This window comes from Saccopteryx bilineata, chromosome 2 (assembly GCF_036850765.1).
Source record: "Saccopteryx bilineata isolate mSacBil1 chromosome 2, mSacBil1_pri_phased_curated, whole genome shotgun sequence".
NCBI classification, from domain to species: domain Eukaryota; kingdom Metazoa; phylum Chordata; class Mammalia; order Chiroptera; family Emballonuridae; genus Saccopteryx; species Saccopteryx bilineata.
The window spans coordinates 270,549,084-270,563,256 of NC_089491.1; the positions used below are offsets into that span (position 1 = coordinate 270,549,084).

General features: G+C 47.5%; 1 protein-coding gene across 1 annotated transcript in view; it reads left to right on the forward strand.

Annotated features, from left to right (window-relative positions):
- Nucleotides 1–11,332: 11,332 nt before the first annotated feature.
- The window catches only part of PPTC7 (protein phosphatase targeting COQ7), a 43,376-nt gene continuing 40,535 nt past the window's right edge, over nt 11,333–14,173 (forward strand). Inside the window, exon 1 of the mRNA XM_066260602.1 lies at nt 11,333–12,269. Coding sequence (XP_066116699.1) covers nt 12,047–12,269 — 223 coding nt within the window. The 5' untranslated portion in view covers nt 11,333–12,046. The remainder of the gene's footprint in view (nt 12,270–14,173) is intronic.

Sequence of the window (14,173 nt, forward strand, 5' to 3'; positions counted from 1 at the left end):
TCAGTTCTTCATTGCAGCTCCTTAGTTGTTCACTGATTACTTTCTCATAAGTGCCCTGACTGGGAGGCTACAGCAGAGCAAGTGACCTCTTGCTCAAGCCAGGGGCCTTGGACTTCAAGTCAGCGACCTTTGGACTCAAGTCAGTGACCATGGGGTCATGTCTATGATCCCATGCTCAAGCCAGCGACCCATGCTCAAGCCGGCAACCTCGGGGTTTTGAACCTGGGTCCTCCGCCACCCAGTTCAATGCTCTATCCATTGTACCACCGTCTGGTCAGGCTTTTTGCCCATTTTTTAATCTTTTATTTTATTTTACTTTTTTTGCATTGTAGGAGTTCCTAATATATTCTGGATATAAATCCTTTATGAAATACATCACTTTTATTGAATTTATTGAGGTGACTGGTTAATAAAATCTTACAGGTTTCAAGAATACAACTCAATAATATATCATCTGCACATTGCATTGTGCACTTACCACCCAAAGTCAAGTTTCTTTCCCCCACCACTTATCCCCCCTCTTACCCTCTTCTACGTACCCCCACCCCTCTTTCTCTCTGGCATCACCATACTGTTGTCTATTTTTTTGTTTTTCTATTTGTTTGTTTGTTTGTTTAATCCTTCATCCTTTTCACCCAGCTCCCCAACCCCTCTCCCCTCTGACAGCTGTCAGTCTGTTCTCTGTATCTATGAGTCTGTTTCAATTCTGTTAGTTTATTTTGTTCATCAGACTCCACATATAAGTGAAATCATATGGTATTTGTCTTTCTCTGCCTGGCTTATTTCACTTAGCATAATGCTCCCAGGTCTATCCATGCTGTTATAAAAGGTAAGAGTTCATTCTTTTTCTTACGGCCTAGTAGTAGTCCCCTGTGTAAATGTACCACAGCTTTCTTATCCACTGTTCTACCAGTGGGCATTTGGGCTGCTTCCAAATTTTGGCTGTTTTAAATAATGCTGCAATGAACATAGAAATATATCACTTCCATATATTTTCTCCCATTCCAGGGGTTACCTTTTCACTCTATTGATTATGTTCTTGGATGAACAGAAGTTTTAAATTTTAATGTGGTCCAATTTACCTATTTTTTTCCTTTGTTACCTGTGCTTGTGGAGCCATATCCAAGAAACCATTGCCAAATGCAATGTCATGAAACTTTTTTTCTGTGTTTTCTCCTAAGAGTTTCAGCTCTCATTTATAGGTCTTTGATCCATTTTAAGGAACTTTTAATATAATCAAATGAATAACAGTTTTTCTTAACAACTTGTGCCATTTTATATATTATTGAAGCTATCATTTCTTTTTCTTTCTTTCTTTCTTTCTTTCTTTCTTTTTTTTTTTTTTTGTATTTTTCTGAAGCTGGAAACGGGGAGAGACAGTCAGACTCCCGCATGCGCCCGACCGGGATCCACCCGGCACGCCCACCAGGGGCAACGCTCTGCCCACCAGGGGGCAATGCTCTGCCCCTCCGGGGCGTCGCTCTGCCGCGACCAGAGCCACTCTAGCACCTGGGGCAGAGGCCAAGGAGCCATCCCCAGCGCCCGGGCCATCCTTGCTCCAATGGAGCCTCGGCTGTGGGAGGGGAAGAGAGAGACAGAGAGGAAGGAGAGGGGGAGGGGTGGAGAAGCAGATGGGCGCTTCTCCTGTGTGCCCTGGCCGGGAATCAAACCCGGGACTTCTGCACGCCAGGCCGACACTCTACCACTGAGCCAACCGGCCAGGGCCTTGAAGCTATCATTTCTTATCCCGGTATTCTATATTTCTTCTAAAAGTTTTTAAAATTTGCTTTTAGCCCCTGTAATTAACTCTTTTATGTGGTATGAGTTAAGGATCCAATTTAATTTTTTTCTGGAGGGATAACCAATGTCTTCACCTCATTTAAAAAGAATTCCTCCCCTACACACACACTAATCGGTAATATTACCTCAGTTTCTTCTCAAGTTTCCATATATGTATGAATCTCTTATCCCTGTTAATATTTGCCTACCTGAGCCTTTCAAAGGTCATTTCCCTTTCATATCTGTCTGGTCTGTCTACTGAGATCACAGTTCGAGCTTTTAAAAATCCCTGTCCGACTCCAGTTTAGTCAGCCAGTCTTCCTCTATTTGTCTTTCACTCTTCTGCTGGTTCTGATCTGGCATCATGACAGAAGCATGTTTTAAAATACAACCTTGGGCCCTGGCCGGTTGGCTCAGCGGTGGAGCATCGGCCTGGCGTGCGGGGTACCCGGGTTCGATTCCCGGCCAGGGCACATAGGGGAAGTGCCCATTTGCTTCTCCACCCCCCCTCCTTCCTCTCTGTCTCTCTCTTCCCCTCCTGCAGCCGAGGCTCCATTGGAGCGGGGATGGCCCGGGCGCTGGGGATGGTTCCTTGGCCACTGCCCCAGGCGCTGGAGTGGCTCTGGTCGCGGCGGAGCGACGCCCCAGAGGGGCAGAGCATCGCCCCCTGGTGGGCAGAGCGTTGCCCCTGGTGGGCATGCTGGGTGGATCCTGGTTGGGCGCATGTGGGAGTCTGTCTGGCTGTCTCTCCCCGTTTCCAGCTTCAGAAAGGTACAAGAAAAATAAAAATTAAAAAAAAAAAGACAACCTTGTTCTTCTCTGAGCAAACCTGTTTCCCAGACGCCAAGTCTTCCTGGAGTAACTTCCTTAACTGCTTTGATAGCTTGTGGGTTTTCATTAGCTTTATCTCAGTCCACAAAAAAACAAACAAGAAACAACAACACATATCTCCTATATTATAAGAGCCCTGTTCTTTTCATACTGGCATTCTAGCCCTGGCCAGTTGGCTCAGTGGTAGAGTGTCGAGCCAGTGTGTGGAAATCCCGGGTTCAATTCCTATTCAGGGCACACAGGAGAAGCGACCATCTGCTTCTCCTCCCCTTCCCTTTCTCTTTCTTTCTCTTTCTCTCTTCCCCTTCCACAACTAGTGGCTCGATTGATTCGAGAGCATTGGCCCTGTGCGCTGAGGATGGCTCCATGGAACCTCCACCTCAGGCGCTTAAAATAGCTCGGATTGCGAGCATGGCCCCAGATGGGCAGAGCATTGGCCCTAGACGGGGGTTGCCTGGTGGATCCCAGTTGGGGTGCATGCGAGAATCTGTCTCTTAGTTTCCTCTCTTCTCATTTAAAAAATAAATAATACAAATTAAAAAATATACCCCCATTCTACAAGTATAATCAGAATCTGGGTTTCCCAAATCCAAAGCCATGATCAAGGCTTATGCAATTAATGAGACAGAGCCCACTTGGTATCTTAGCAGTGAAGTGAGCCTTTCCAGCATGTGACAAGCTCAAAGGAGTAGAGATCAGCCCCTCCATGGGTCCTCCATGGCCCCAAAGGAAGCTCAGAACAACCAACAGAAGAACAGATTTAGGGCTGCTAACTTTGTGGTATTGACCCACACCCTGTGTTCACACTGTAAGAAGGCTACAATCTCACAAGCAAGAGCTCTTTCAAATACAGATGATTTAGTTGCCTTTGTTGTATAAAAGCCCAGCTTAAAGCTTTGCTGAAAGATGTACTACAAGAAGCAAAAAACATTCTGCCTAAACATTTGTATGGTAAAGCCCTATCTTCTGTAAGGTAAGCCTTTCCTGGGACAGAAAGTTTTTTTCCCCAATAACCTAATCCCTGTTCCAGCCACCTGCTGAGGTCAAAGCTGTGCTCACACAGGTTAGGTCAAGGCCTGTCCCAGAGGCCCTTGTACTCAGGCCTCTGCCAGTTAAAATCCTGCCGGATAACTGTAGCTGTCACAAACTGCCCGGGTCAAGAACCCACTTGACCAACAATTACCTTTAAGCCTAGAACCCTGACTGCACCAGAAACTCGATCTCTACGTGTCATTTTAGCCCCCAAATATTGGTCCTCATGCCTGCCTCTCAAAGTTTGTCAAAGAACAGATTAACAGGTTGGGGGTTTATGGGGGTAGGAATTAATTACACCCTTCTCAGGCTTTCCAAATTCCAAATCCACTGAGAAGTAGAGGTGTGAATCAGGCAGCTGGGGCTTAAAAGCACCTGCTTTATTGGGAAGGCTGATGGCTGAGCATGGCTTCATCACGTGCTCAGTCCCCCTCTGGATCACACTGATCCGCCCAGTCACAGACTGGGTGACTGCGAGCCTCCTCCATAGGGACAGGCTCCCCAAGGTCAGGCCACAGCAAGAAAGAAAAAAGAGAAAGGGACCAGGCAACAGGTTTACCATCTATGCCCCCGCCCATGAGACAAATTACTCCTCATCTCATGAAAACATGAAAGGAAATAGAAGTTTCCCTTCAGCAGTGTTTCTACTGAGGAGTGGGAAGTTTCCTCTTCTCTGTGTAAATAAGCAGAGGGTAAATTCCCCTCTAACAGCTGCCTTTGGTGTGGGGACTTGTTCTTCATTCAATAATTGTAGCCATGGTACCTGGATCACATGATGTGTTTGTCAGGATTCGCTGCATTGTAAGCTAAACTCGAAACAACTCAAGCAAAATAGGGAATTACTAGTTCAGGGATTGAGCCTCTTTAGGTAAAGCTGGATGCGAGGACCTGATTGATGTCACCAGGCCTCTCTTTCTCACCATCTCAAGGCTCTGCTCCTGTCTCTACTGCCTTCATTCTGAGGCTGGCTCTTCCCAAGTAGTGGCAAAGATGGCCATAAGCTGCTCCAAGCTTGCATTCAACCAGCTTACAGACCCTAATGAGAATTTCTCCTTCTTAATATTTTCAGTGAAATCCCATAATGAAGTTTCATTGGCCCAGCTTGGGTCATGTGCTATCTCTCTGGACCGGTCACTGTGACTATGAGAATACCATGCTTTGATTGGTCAGATCTGGGTGATATGTCTACCTCTCTGGTCCAGTTCCAACCAAATCTGCATGAACCAAGGGGATGTGGGATTATTCATTCCTCCAAGGAAAAGTAAAGTACTATTATCAGAAAATGGGGGAAATGGGTTCTAGGTAGGAAAAACACTTGATGCAAAGCAAAATAAATTCAATGGAAAGAACAGCTTAAGGTTAATTTCTTCAAAAGGGCTTCTAGATACCTCTCCAAAAGTTTCTAGATACCTCTCCAGTTCAGCCCAGCTCTACCCACTAACCTCCTATGAGATGAACACGTTACTTGCCCCCTTTCTTCAACTGTAAAATAAAATACTTATTCTATGTGATCTCTAAGGTTCTCTTGTTCAACAAGCATTCACTTATTAGGGTTTTTTGTTTGTTTGTTTGTTTGTTTGTTTTGTTAAGTAAGAGGCAGGGAGGCAGAGAGACAGACTCCCTCATGTGCCCCAACCAAGGTCCACCGGGCAAGCCCCCAACAGGGCAATGCTCTGCCCATTTGGGGCTGCTGCTCTGTTGCTAGGCAACTGAGCTATTTCAGAGCCTGAGGTGAGGCCGTGGAGACATCCTCAGCGCCTGGGGCCAAATTGCTCGAACCATTTGAGCCATGGCTGTGGGAGAGGAAGAGAGAGAGAGAAACAAACCTGGGATGTCCACACATTGGACTGATGCTCTACTCACTGAGCCAACTGGCCAGAGCCTTATTAGGTATTTATTTTGCACCTATTATTTACCAGGCACTGTTCTGGACACTTGAGATAAAGTATTGAATAAAACAGACAAAACCCTTTGCTCTCACGGAACTTACATTTTAGGTAGGTAGAAGCCAAACAATAAGCTAAATATGTAACTACTATGTGCTATGAAGAAAAACATAGATGAGTCTGTTGGGTGGTCATTGTTTAATTAGGTGGTCAGAGCAGATGATAAGGTAAAGCACGCAGTAAGTGCTCAATCTACGGTAGCTATTGTTTTCACTTTCATTACTATTCTCATCACTATTATTTTATTTTTAATTATTTTGTTATACTTTGTAATATTATTTATTATTTTATTATTATTACTGGCATATTAAAAAGCATTTGGTGACTCACCCATGGTGACAAAATCATTAAGGATCCTCAATTTAGGCCCTGGCCGGTTGGCTCGGTGGTAGAGCGTCGGCCTGGCGTGCAAGGGGTCCCAGGTTCGATTCCCGGCCAGGGCACACAGGAGAAGCGCCCATCTGCTTCTCCACCCCTCCCCCTCTCCTTCCTCTCTGTCTCTCTCTTCCCCTCCCGCAGCGAGGCTCCATTGGAGCAAAGGTGGCCTGGGCGCTGGGGATGGCTCCTTGGCCTCTGCCCCAGGCGCTAGAGTGGCTCTGGTCGCAGCAGAGCGATGCCCCAGAGGGGCAGAGCATCGCCCCCTGGTGGGCGGAGCATCGCCCCTTGGTGGGCGTGCTGGGTGGATCCCGGTCGGGTGCATGCGGGAGTCTGTCTGACTGTCTCTCCCCATTTCCAGCTTCAGAAAAATACAAAAAAAAAAAAAAGGATCCTCAATTTAGCATATAGGACTCTTTGCAACAGGTCCTAAACTGTTTTTGAGATGTAATTCAAATACCAGAACATTCACCCTTTTTTAAAAATTTTATTTATTTATTTATTTATTACAGAGACAGAGTGAGTCAGAGAGAGGGATAGACAGGGACAGACAGACAGGAACGGAGAGAGACGAGAAGCATCAATCATTAGTTCTTCATTGCGTGTTGCAACACCTCAGTTGTTCATTGACTGCCCTCCCATATGTGCCTTGACCGCGGGCCTTCAGCAGACGGAGTAACCCCCTGCTGGAGCCAGGGACCTTGGGTTCAAGCTGGTGGGTTTTTTGCTCAAACCAGATGAGCCCGCACTCAAGCTGGCGAGCTCGGGGTCTCGAACCTGGGTCATCTGAATCCCAGTCTGATGCTCTATCCACTGCGCCACCGCCTGGTCAGGCAACATTCACCCTTTTAAAGCATACAGTTCAATGTTTTTAATGTATTTATAAGCTTGTGCAACCATCACCGTGATTCAATTCCAGAACATGTTCATTACTTCAAAAAGAAACCCATTAGTAGTCACCTCCCACTCCCCTTCCCTGCCCAGCCCCTGGCAACTACTAATCTGCTTTCTGTCTCTATGGATTTGCCTATTCTGGACATTTCCTATTAATAGCATCATACAATAATGTGGTCTTTGGGGGCTATTTTTTTTTAATCTAGCACAATGTTTTGAAGGTTCGTCAAAGTCCAGACATGTCTCAGTACTTCATTCCTTTTTTTTTTTTTTTTTTTTTGTATTTTTTTCCGAAGCCAGAAACGGGGAGGCAGTCAGACAGACTCCCGCATGCACCCGACCGGGATCCACATGGCACGCCCACCAGGGGGCGATGCTCTGCCCATCCTGGGTGTCGCTTTGTTGCAACCAGAGCCACTCTAGCGCCTGAGACAGAGGCCACAGAGCCATCCTCAGCACCCGGGCAAACTTTGCTCCAATGAAGCCTTGGCTGTGGGAGGGGAAGAGAGAGACAGAGAGGAAGGAGAGGGGGAGGGATGGAGAAGCAGAGGGGTGCCTCTCCTGTGTGTCCTGGCTGGGAATCGAACCCTGGACTCCTGCACGCCAGGCCAATGCTCTACCACTGAGCCAACAGGCCAGGGCCAGTACTTCATTCTTTTTATGGACTAATAGTTCCTAAATGATTTTCCTAGCCCCATTTCACATTATTCTTCACTCACATCCTAAGGCTGAGCTCCACTAGACTGCTTGCTCTTTTCCAAACACTCTGCAGTCGTTGAGTTTCCATGTCTTCCTCTTGGAATGGTTATACCCCCTCCTTAGACCTCTGTCTGTCCATTCAGTACTCACAAATGTCACCTCTTCATAAGATACCTTGTGTTCTCTGGCCCCAGTGGGTCCCATTCTCCTCTTCACACTCCTCCTTTACTTATACCCATGGTGCTATATTCTCTATATATTTACTTAATATAGATGGCCATGAAGGCACTAACTGCTCTTTTTCTTTTTTTGTCCTTAGCCAAAGCCTCGGACATAACAAATGCTCTGCCAAATATCTGTTCACTTGCATGGCATTGGCATAACCCAGTGGTTCTACAAGGGAGTAATTTTGTTCCCTAGGGGACTTTTGGCAATATCTAAGACATATTCTGTTGTTCCAACTAGGAGGTGAGACTTGCTACTGGCATATAGTGAATAGAAGGCAGGTATGCTGCTAAGCCCCTTACAATGCACAGGACACCCCTCACAGCAAAAAATAATCTGGCCCAAGATGTCAGTAGTGCCAAGGTGGAGTAACCTTGCCATAAACTAATTAGTACTCCTTTTGAATAGGTTAGCAAATAGAAATCAGAAGAGATCAGTGTACCAGCCTGGCAGAAAATCTCATGGGAATTCATGCCTTTTTTTTTTTTTTCCTTTCTTTTTTTAGGAGCTGGGGGTAACTCCAGTGCAAAGCTCTTTCCTCATGCCATAGAGGTGCCCTGGGAGCACAGATGGTATTTTCACCACTTCTTCAACACTGAGAGTGACAACTGACCTCCCAGGAATCCTTGAAGTGTTAAGAATGTAACTCTGTTAAAGCAGAAAACTCGTAGGGCATTTTAAGTCCAGCAAAATGTCAAAAGAGAATTGTTTTCCTGGGAGAAGGTAGGGAAAGGTGGTTTGTTTTTTTCAAAGGATGCTATCCTGGCTTCTCCACAACGGTGAAACTTTTCAAAGCTGGCTCTGGAATAAATGATTCAAGGAAACCTGAGGCCCTGTCTCCTCTCCTTTCCAAAAAGTGCAAAGGAGCTTTGAGAAAGGATTCTGTTCACATTGTGCTTTGGTGAGCCACTCATTTCATTTGCAGGAAACTCATTTGCAAGAAACTCAAGGCACCCATATCACTTAACTGTGAACACAGCAGCCCCATCAGAGCAGAGGTTACCGGCTTCAGAGTCACATGTTATGTTCCTGCTCACCTCATCCAACTGGTACTTGTGAGTGATGCTGGAATTAATATATGCTTGAAAAATGAAAGGCAGGGGCAGTCTGAAGGATTTGATGAGGCAAGGAATAGGAGTTGACATGCTATTTTAAAAAGTTTGTCCTTGGGGTAGAATTACCTGACAGCCTGGCTGGGATTTGATAGTGGTGTATGTGCTTGAAAGAGCAACCTTTAGCACAACTGGCATAGACGTAAATGCCAAGCAGAGGAGCCACAGGGCTCCACCCCCTCTTCTGGGCTGCTCTCCAATTCTTATGGCCCAGAAAAAATAGCAAGGTGTGATTGCATGCTGGGGATCACTATATCTTCTATCCAGTAAATGAACTTTTCTTGGTCTACATCTTTGACAAAATGCCACTCCCTATGCAAAATGCTTTATTCTGTCCAATTTTAATCAAAACATTTCAGGAGGGAAACATAGAGTACTTGGCACATTGTGAATTGCAAAAGTGTTTAATTATGACAGTAATTAGGATAACAGAATAATGTGCTTTGAGTGGAAGGTTGGCAATACTTTAGATGCATTAAGAAAAGTTTAAAAAAAAAGGAATCATTTAAAGAATGACATGGGAGGCCCTGGCCGGTTGGCTCAGTGGTAGAGCGTCGGCCTGGCGTGCAAGGGGTCCCAGGTTCGATTCCCGGCCAGGGCACACAGGAGAAGCGCCCATCTGCTTCTCCACCCCTCCTCCTCTCCTTCCTCTCTGTCTCTCTCTTCCCCTCCCGCAGCCAAGGCTCCATTGGAGCAAAGATGGCCTGGGCGCTGGGGATGGCTCCTTAGCCTCTGCCCCAGGCCCTAGAGTGGCTCTGGTTGTGACAGAGCGATGCCCCAGAGGGGCAGAGCATCGCCCCCTGGTGAGCAGACCGTCTCCCCTGGTGGGCGTGCGGGTGGATCCCGGTGGGGCACATGCGGGAGTCTGTCTGACTGTCTCTTCCCGTTTCCAGCTTCCGAAAAATACAAAAAAAAAAAAAAAAAAAAAAAGAATGACATGGGAATCCTAGGAGTAACTACAATTCTGTCAAAACTGAACTGGAAAAGGACCGATGCTTCTGGATAAGACATATGTATGTTCCAATAAAACTAAAAATTAGCCTGACCAGGTGGTGGTGCAGTGGATAGAGCATCAGACTGGGATGCGGAGGACCCAGGTTTGAGACCCTGAGGTTGGCAGCTTGAGCATGGGCTCATCTGGTTTGAGCAAAGCCACCAGCTTGGACCAAGGTCACTGGCTTGAGCAAGGGGTTACTTGGTCTGCTGAAGGCCCATGGTCAAGGCACATATGAGAAAGCAATCAATGAACAACTAGGTGTTGCAACAAAAAACTGATGATTGATGCTTCTCATCTCTCTCCGTTCCTGTCGTCTATCCCTCTCTCTGATTCTCTGTCTCTGTAAAAAAAACAAACAAACCCAAAACTAAAAATTATTTCATTTGCCTCAAATCTCAATTTTGTTTTAGTTATGAGCCCCATTTATTCGATCATTCCTATATTCAACAAACATTATTTTGTGTATTATTTATGGTTCTGATTCAGTTATTCCTTCTTTATTCAACAAACATGTACCAACTCCCCTACTGCATGCCAGGGATTGCATTAGAGTCTAATAATACCATGGCAAATAATCCTTGCCCTTGGGGAGCTTAGGATCTAGTGAAATATTCATTCATTCCTCCATTTGTTTACTGTGTATTTACTGTGCACCCAAATGTCCAGATAAGGAATTGTACTCTAGTGGGTAGAAGGAAGAGCAGAGGCCCCCAATGGAGCTGTGAGCATGGCTAGAGCCATTAGTGAAAGGGACATGGCACCAAATGGGGTCGAAAGGAATGCAAACACTAGATTATGCAAACACCAGGAATGGTATGTAATCTGACTGTACATTCATACACATATACAAACATCCTACACACATTTGGTAAGCTAATCATCCCATCAGATTTACAAACTCCTCGCTAAACTTATTATTCAATCTAAATAATTTCAGAAGGAGGTTGCTTAAAATAATAGTCAATATCTGGAAGAATCCTCTGTCATGTCTTTGTTAGGGGTGGGCTGAGAGCTTTTTTAAAAAACGTAGGAAAGCTGTCTTTCTTGCCAAGGGCTGTCCTTTTGACAAGAAGCCATGGAAGAAGAGAGGAAAAGGTGCCATCTTTGCAAGTCTTTGGTACTGTGTGACCTCTCTGGGCACTCAAGCCAGAGATTGGGAGACCTGCAGGTGGATCCTTGAGAAAATTAAAATGTGGGACAAAGAAATTTGAGGTTTTGAATTTTTTATTCTCAATCTGGCAGAATCATCTACAAAGTCCGAAACAGTCCTGTATGAAACATCTGCAGTGGCCGTGTCTGTTTCTTCATCACTACTAGTCCCCACTCACCCCCCCCCCCCATTCTAATCGGGACATATAACATTTTCTTGAATTTTCCTAAATACTGTGAAAAACGGCTCTTCTTTCCAGATTGCCGCCCCTACATCCTTCCAGTACGTAAATTCTGGAGATGTCTTGGATCTGTGTACTTCAGTTTCTTAATATATATACCACGGAATAATATTACATGACCTGATCCTAGCTTCTTTCAGGTTTTCTTTAACGAAATGATGAGGTTATTTAAAACAATAGCCTTCAAAATATACGGTTAAAAGAAGGGAGAAAACTTTCAAACAGCCCACCTTAATTCTCAATAATTTAGATCCCGAGTCTGGGAAATCCTCCGAAGTCCTGGATGCTAGGCAATGAAGTAAAAAGCGACTACAACTACCAGGAGTCATTGCATCCTCACCCTCCGCGCACACTCGACCTCCGTGACTACATAAGGCCCCTAGTCCTAGGGGGCAGGGCTTAGTAAAAAGCTGCGAATAGTGGGCGGGGTTAGGGCGTGGCCACGGAGGGGCGGTGCTCCCGGTGAGGCCCGGAACACGCTAGTGGAGCGGAAGATGGCGGCGGCGGCGGTGGCTGCAGCTTGGACCCCAGTGGGGCTGAGGCGGAGGTGCCGCCGGCTTTGACCTCGCTCTGGCTCCGGTGCGCGCGGCGGAGCGTGTGCGAGGCTCCGCGCGGCGGGCACGGGCGGCGGCAGCGACCGCGCGCCGCCCCGAAGAGCGCCCCGGCGGCAGCGCCGCGGCTGCGGCTGAGGAGCGAGCCGGCTCCGGGCCTCCGCGTCCTCCTGCTCCCCCGGCCCCGCGCCTCCTCGGGGGGGCGGCGGCGGCAATGTTTTCGGTCCTGTCGTACGGGCGGCTGGTGGCCCGCGCCGTGCTCGGCGGCCTCTCGCAGACCGACCCCAGGGCCGGCGGCGGCGGCGGCGGCGACTACGGCTTGGTGACGGCTGGCTGCGGCTTCGGCAAGGACTTCCGTAAGGGCCTCCTGAAGAAGGGTGCGTGCTACGGGGACGACGCGTGCTTCGTGGCTCGGCACCGGTCGGCGGACGTCCTGGGTGAGTGCCCCGGCCCGGGTCCCCTACCCTACCCCACCTCTCCCCACCCCGACCCGGATCCGCCTTCTGGGGACTCCCCTGCCCGGGACTTCCCCATGCTTGGGGCGGCGAGGGCAGCCCGAGCGCTCGGAGTAGCGCTGAGACATGTAAGGGGCCGCCGTGCCCAGCTCCCCAAGCTGCGCTTTCCGCCTGACCAACCCCCACTTTACAGACGAGGAAACTGAGGTGCAGAGCAGCGAGCCATGTGCTCAAGGTCACACAGCCTGGGAATGTGACCCGTGTGTGTGTTCGAGCTCGGAACTGCACTCTTAGTCACTTGGCTGTGCCAGCCCCGGGCGACCTCGTCCCCACCCCACCCCCACCGCCGGCGACACCTGCAGGCTCCGAACCTCGCTCTTGTTCCCCTCCCTCCGCGTGTCCCGGGGATCCCTGCTTCTCCGCCTGCTCCTGACGCCGTGGCCCGGCCGGGGCCCCAGGGATCCCGAGTCGACTGACGGCCGTGAGCCCAGACAACCCGGCCGCATTCTTCCACCGCCTCAGTCGTGACCACATCCCCATCCTTCCTTTCCCCAGTCTCGCAGTAGGAGCCCCAGGCCTGGTGAAAAACATCCACTCGCAGTGCATTATCCCAAACTGATCTTGTTCTCTTGAGGTCACCTGGGGTGAAAGAGAGTCTCCTTGACCCAAAAATAGGTTGGTCAAACCCTCTTCTAGACTGCAGCCCAAGGAAGCCTGGAGAATTGGTTCAAGCCTTTCAGGCCACAGGTGCTTCCCAAATCCTATTCCAGTTACGCCTTTGTGGGTGGGAGACTGGGACAAGAGCTTGCAGAAAGGGCCTGATATAATTCACAAACTTGACAGTAAGGTACAGTCTGTAGAGACAACGCATTTGCTGTAGAATTGTGGACCATTCTCTCTTTTACGAAAGCATTTTGAAATTGAAGGGCATGCTGTCATTGAACTTGGGTTCAAATGTCACTTTGGTTTCACTTCTCAGGTGAGATTGAGTTTTTGATTCCTTTCAATTTCATATGCTGAAGCAGTGCTTGGCATCGGAACAAATGGTCCTGTAACTTTTTATGACAATAATTACTTTTTAATTTGATCTTAGAATAACTGCCTATTATCTTTGCTTCTACTACATGTAATGTTTGTGAACACGGAAAGGGAAAGGTTGTTGGCAGTTTAATTTATGAGTGACCCCATTACCTGAGTTGAAAAAGTCACTTAATGTTTAGGCAAGACTCTTGATCTTAAAACTTTAAAAGAGAAAGGCAGACAGACTCCTTACAGGGGTCTCCAAACTTTTTACACTGGGGGCCAGTTCATTGCCCCTCAGACCGTTGAAGAGTTGCTACATACAGTGCTCCTCTCACTGACCACCAATGAAAGAGGTGCCCCTTCCGGAAGTGCAGCAGGGCCCGATAAATGGCCTCAGGGGGCCACTGTTTGGGGGCACCTGCTAGAAGGTTGAGGAGCTTGCAGATTGAAATCCTACGAATCTGAAGTCAGTTTGACCCTGACTCGGTATTTTTAAAAGAGCAGTCATGACCTGTGGTGGCGCAGTGGGATAAAGCGTCAACCTGAAACGCTGAGGTTGCCTGGTCAAGGCACATATGGGAGTTGATGCTTCCTGCGCCTCCCTTTTCTCTCTGTCTCTCTGTCTCTGTCTCTCTCTCTCTCTCTCTCTCCTTTCTGAAAATTGAATAAATAAAATCTTTAAAAAAAAAACAAAAATAAATAAAAATAAAAGAGCAGTCAGTGGCTATCTTTTTTCCATTACATTTGGAAGCACTTCACTCAATGAGCTTGTGACCTGTGCTGCTTTTTCAAATTGCAGTCACAGTGCAACAAGGGTGGGTGGAATGGGCCACTAAGGTTCCCCCTTATAAATCTTCTATGTG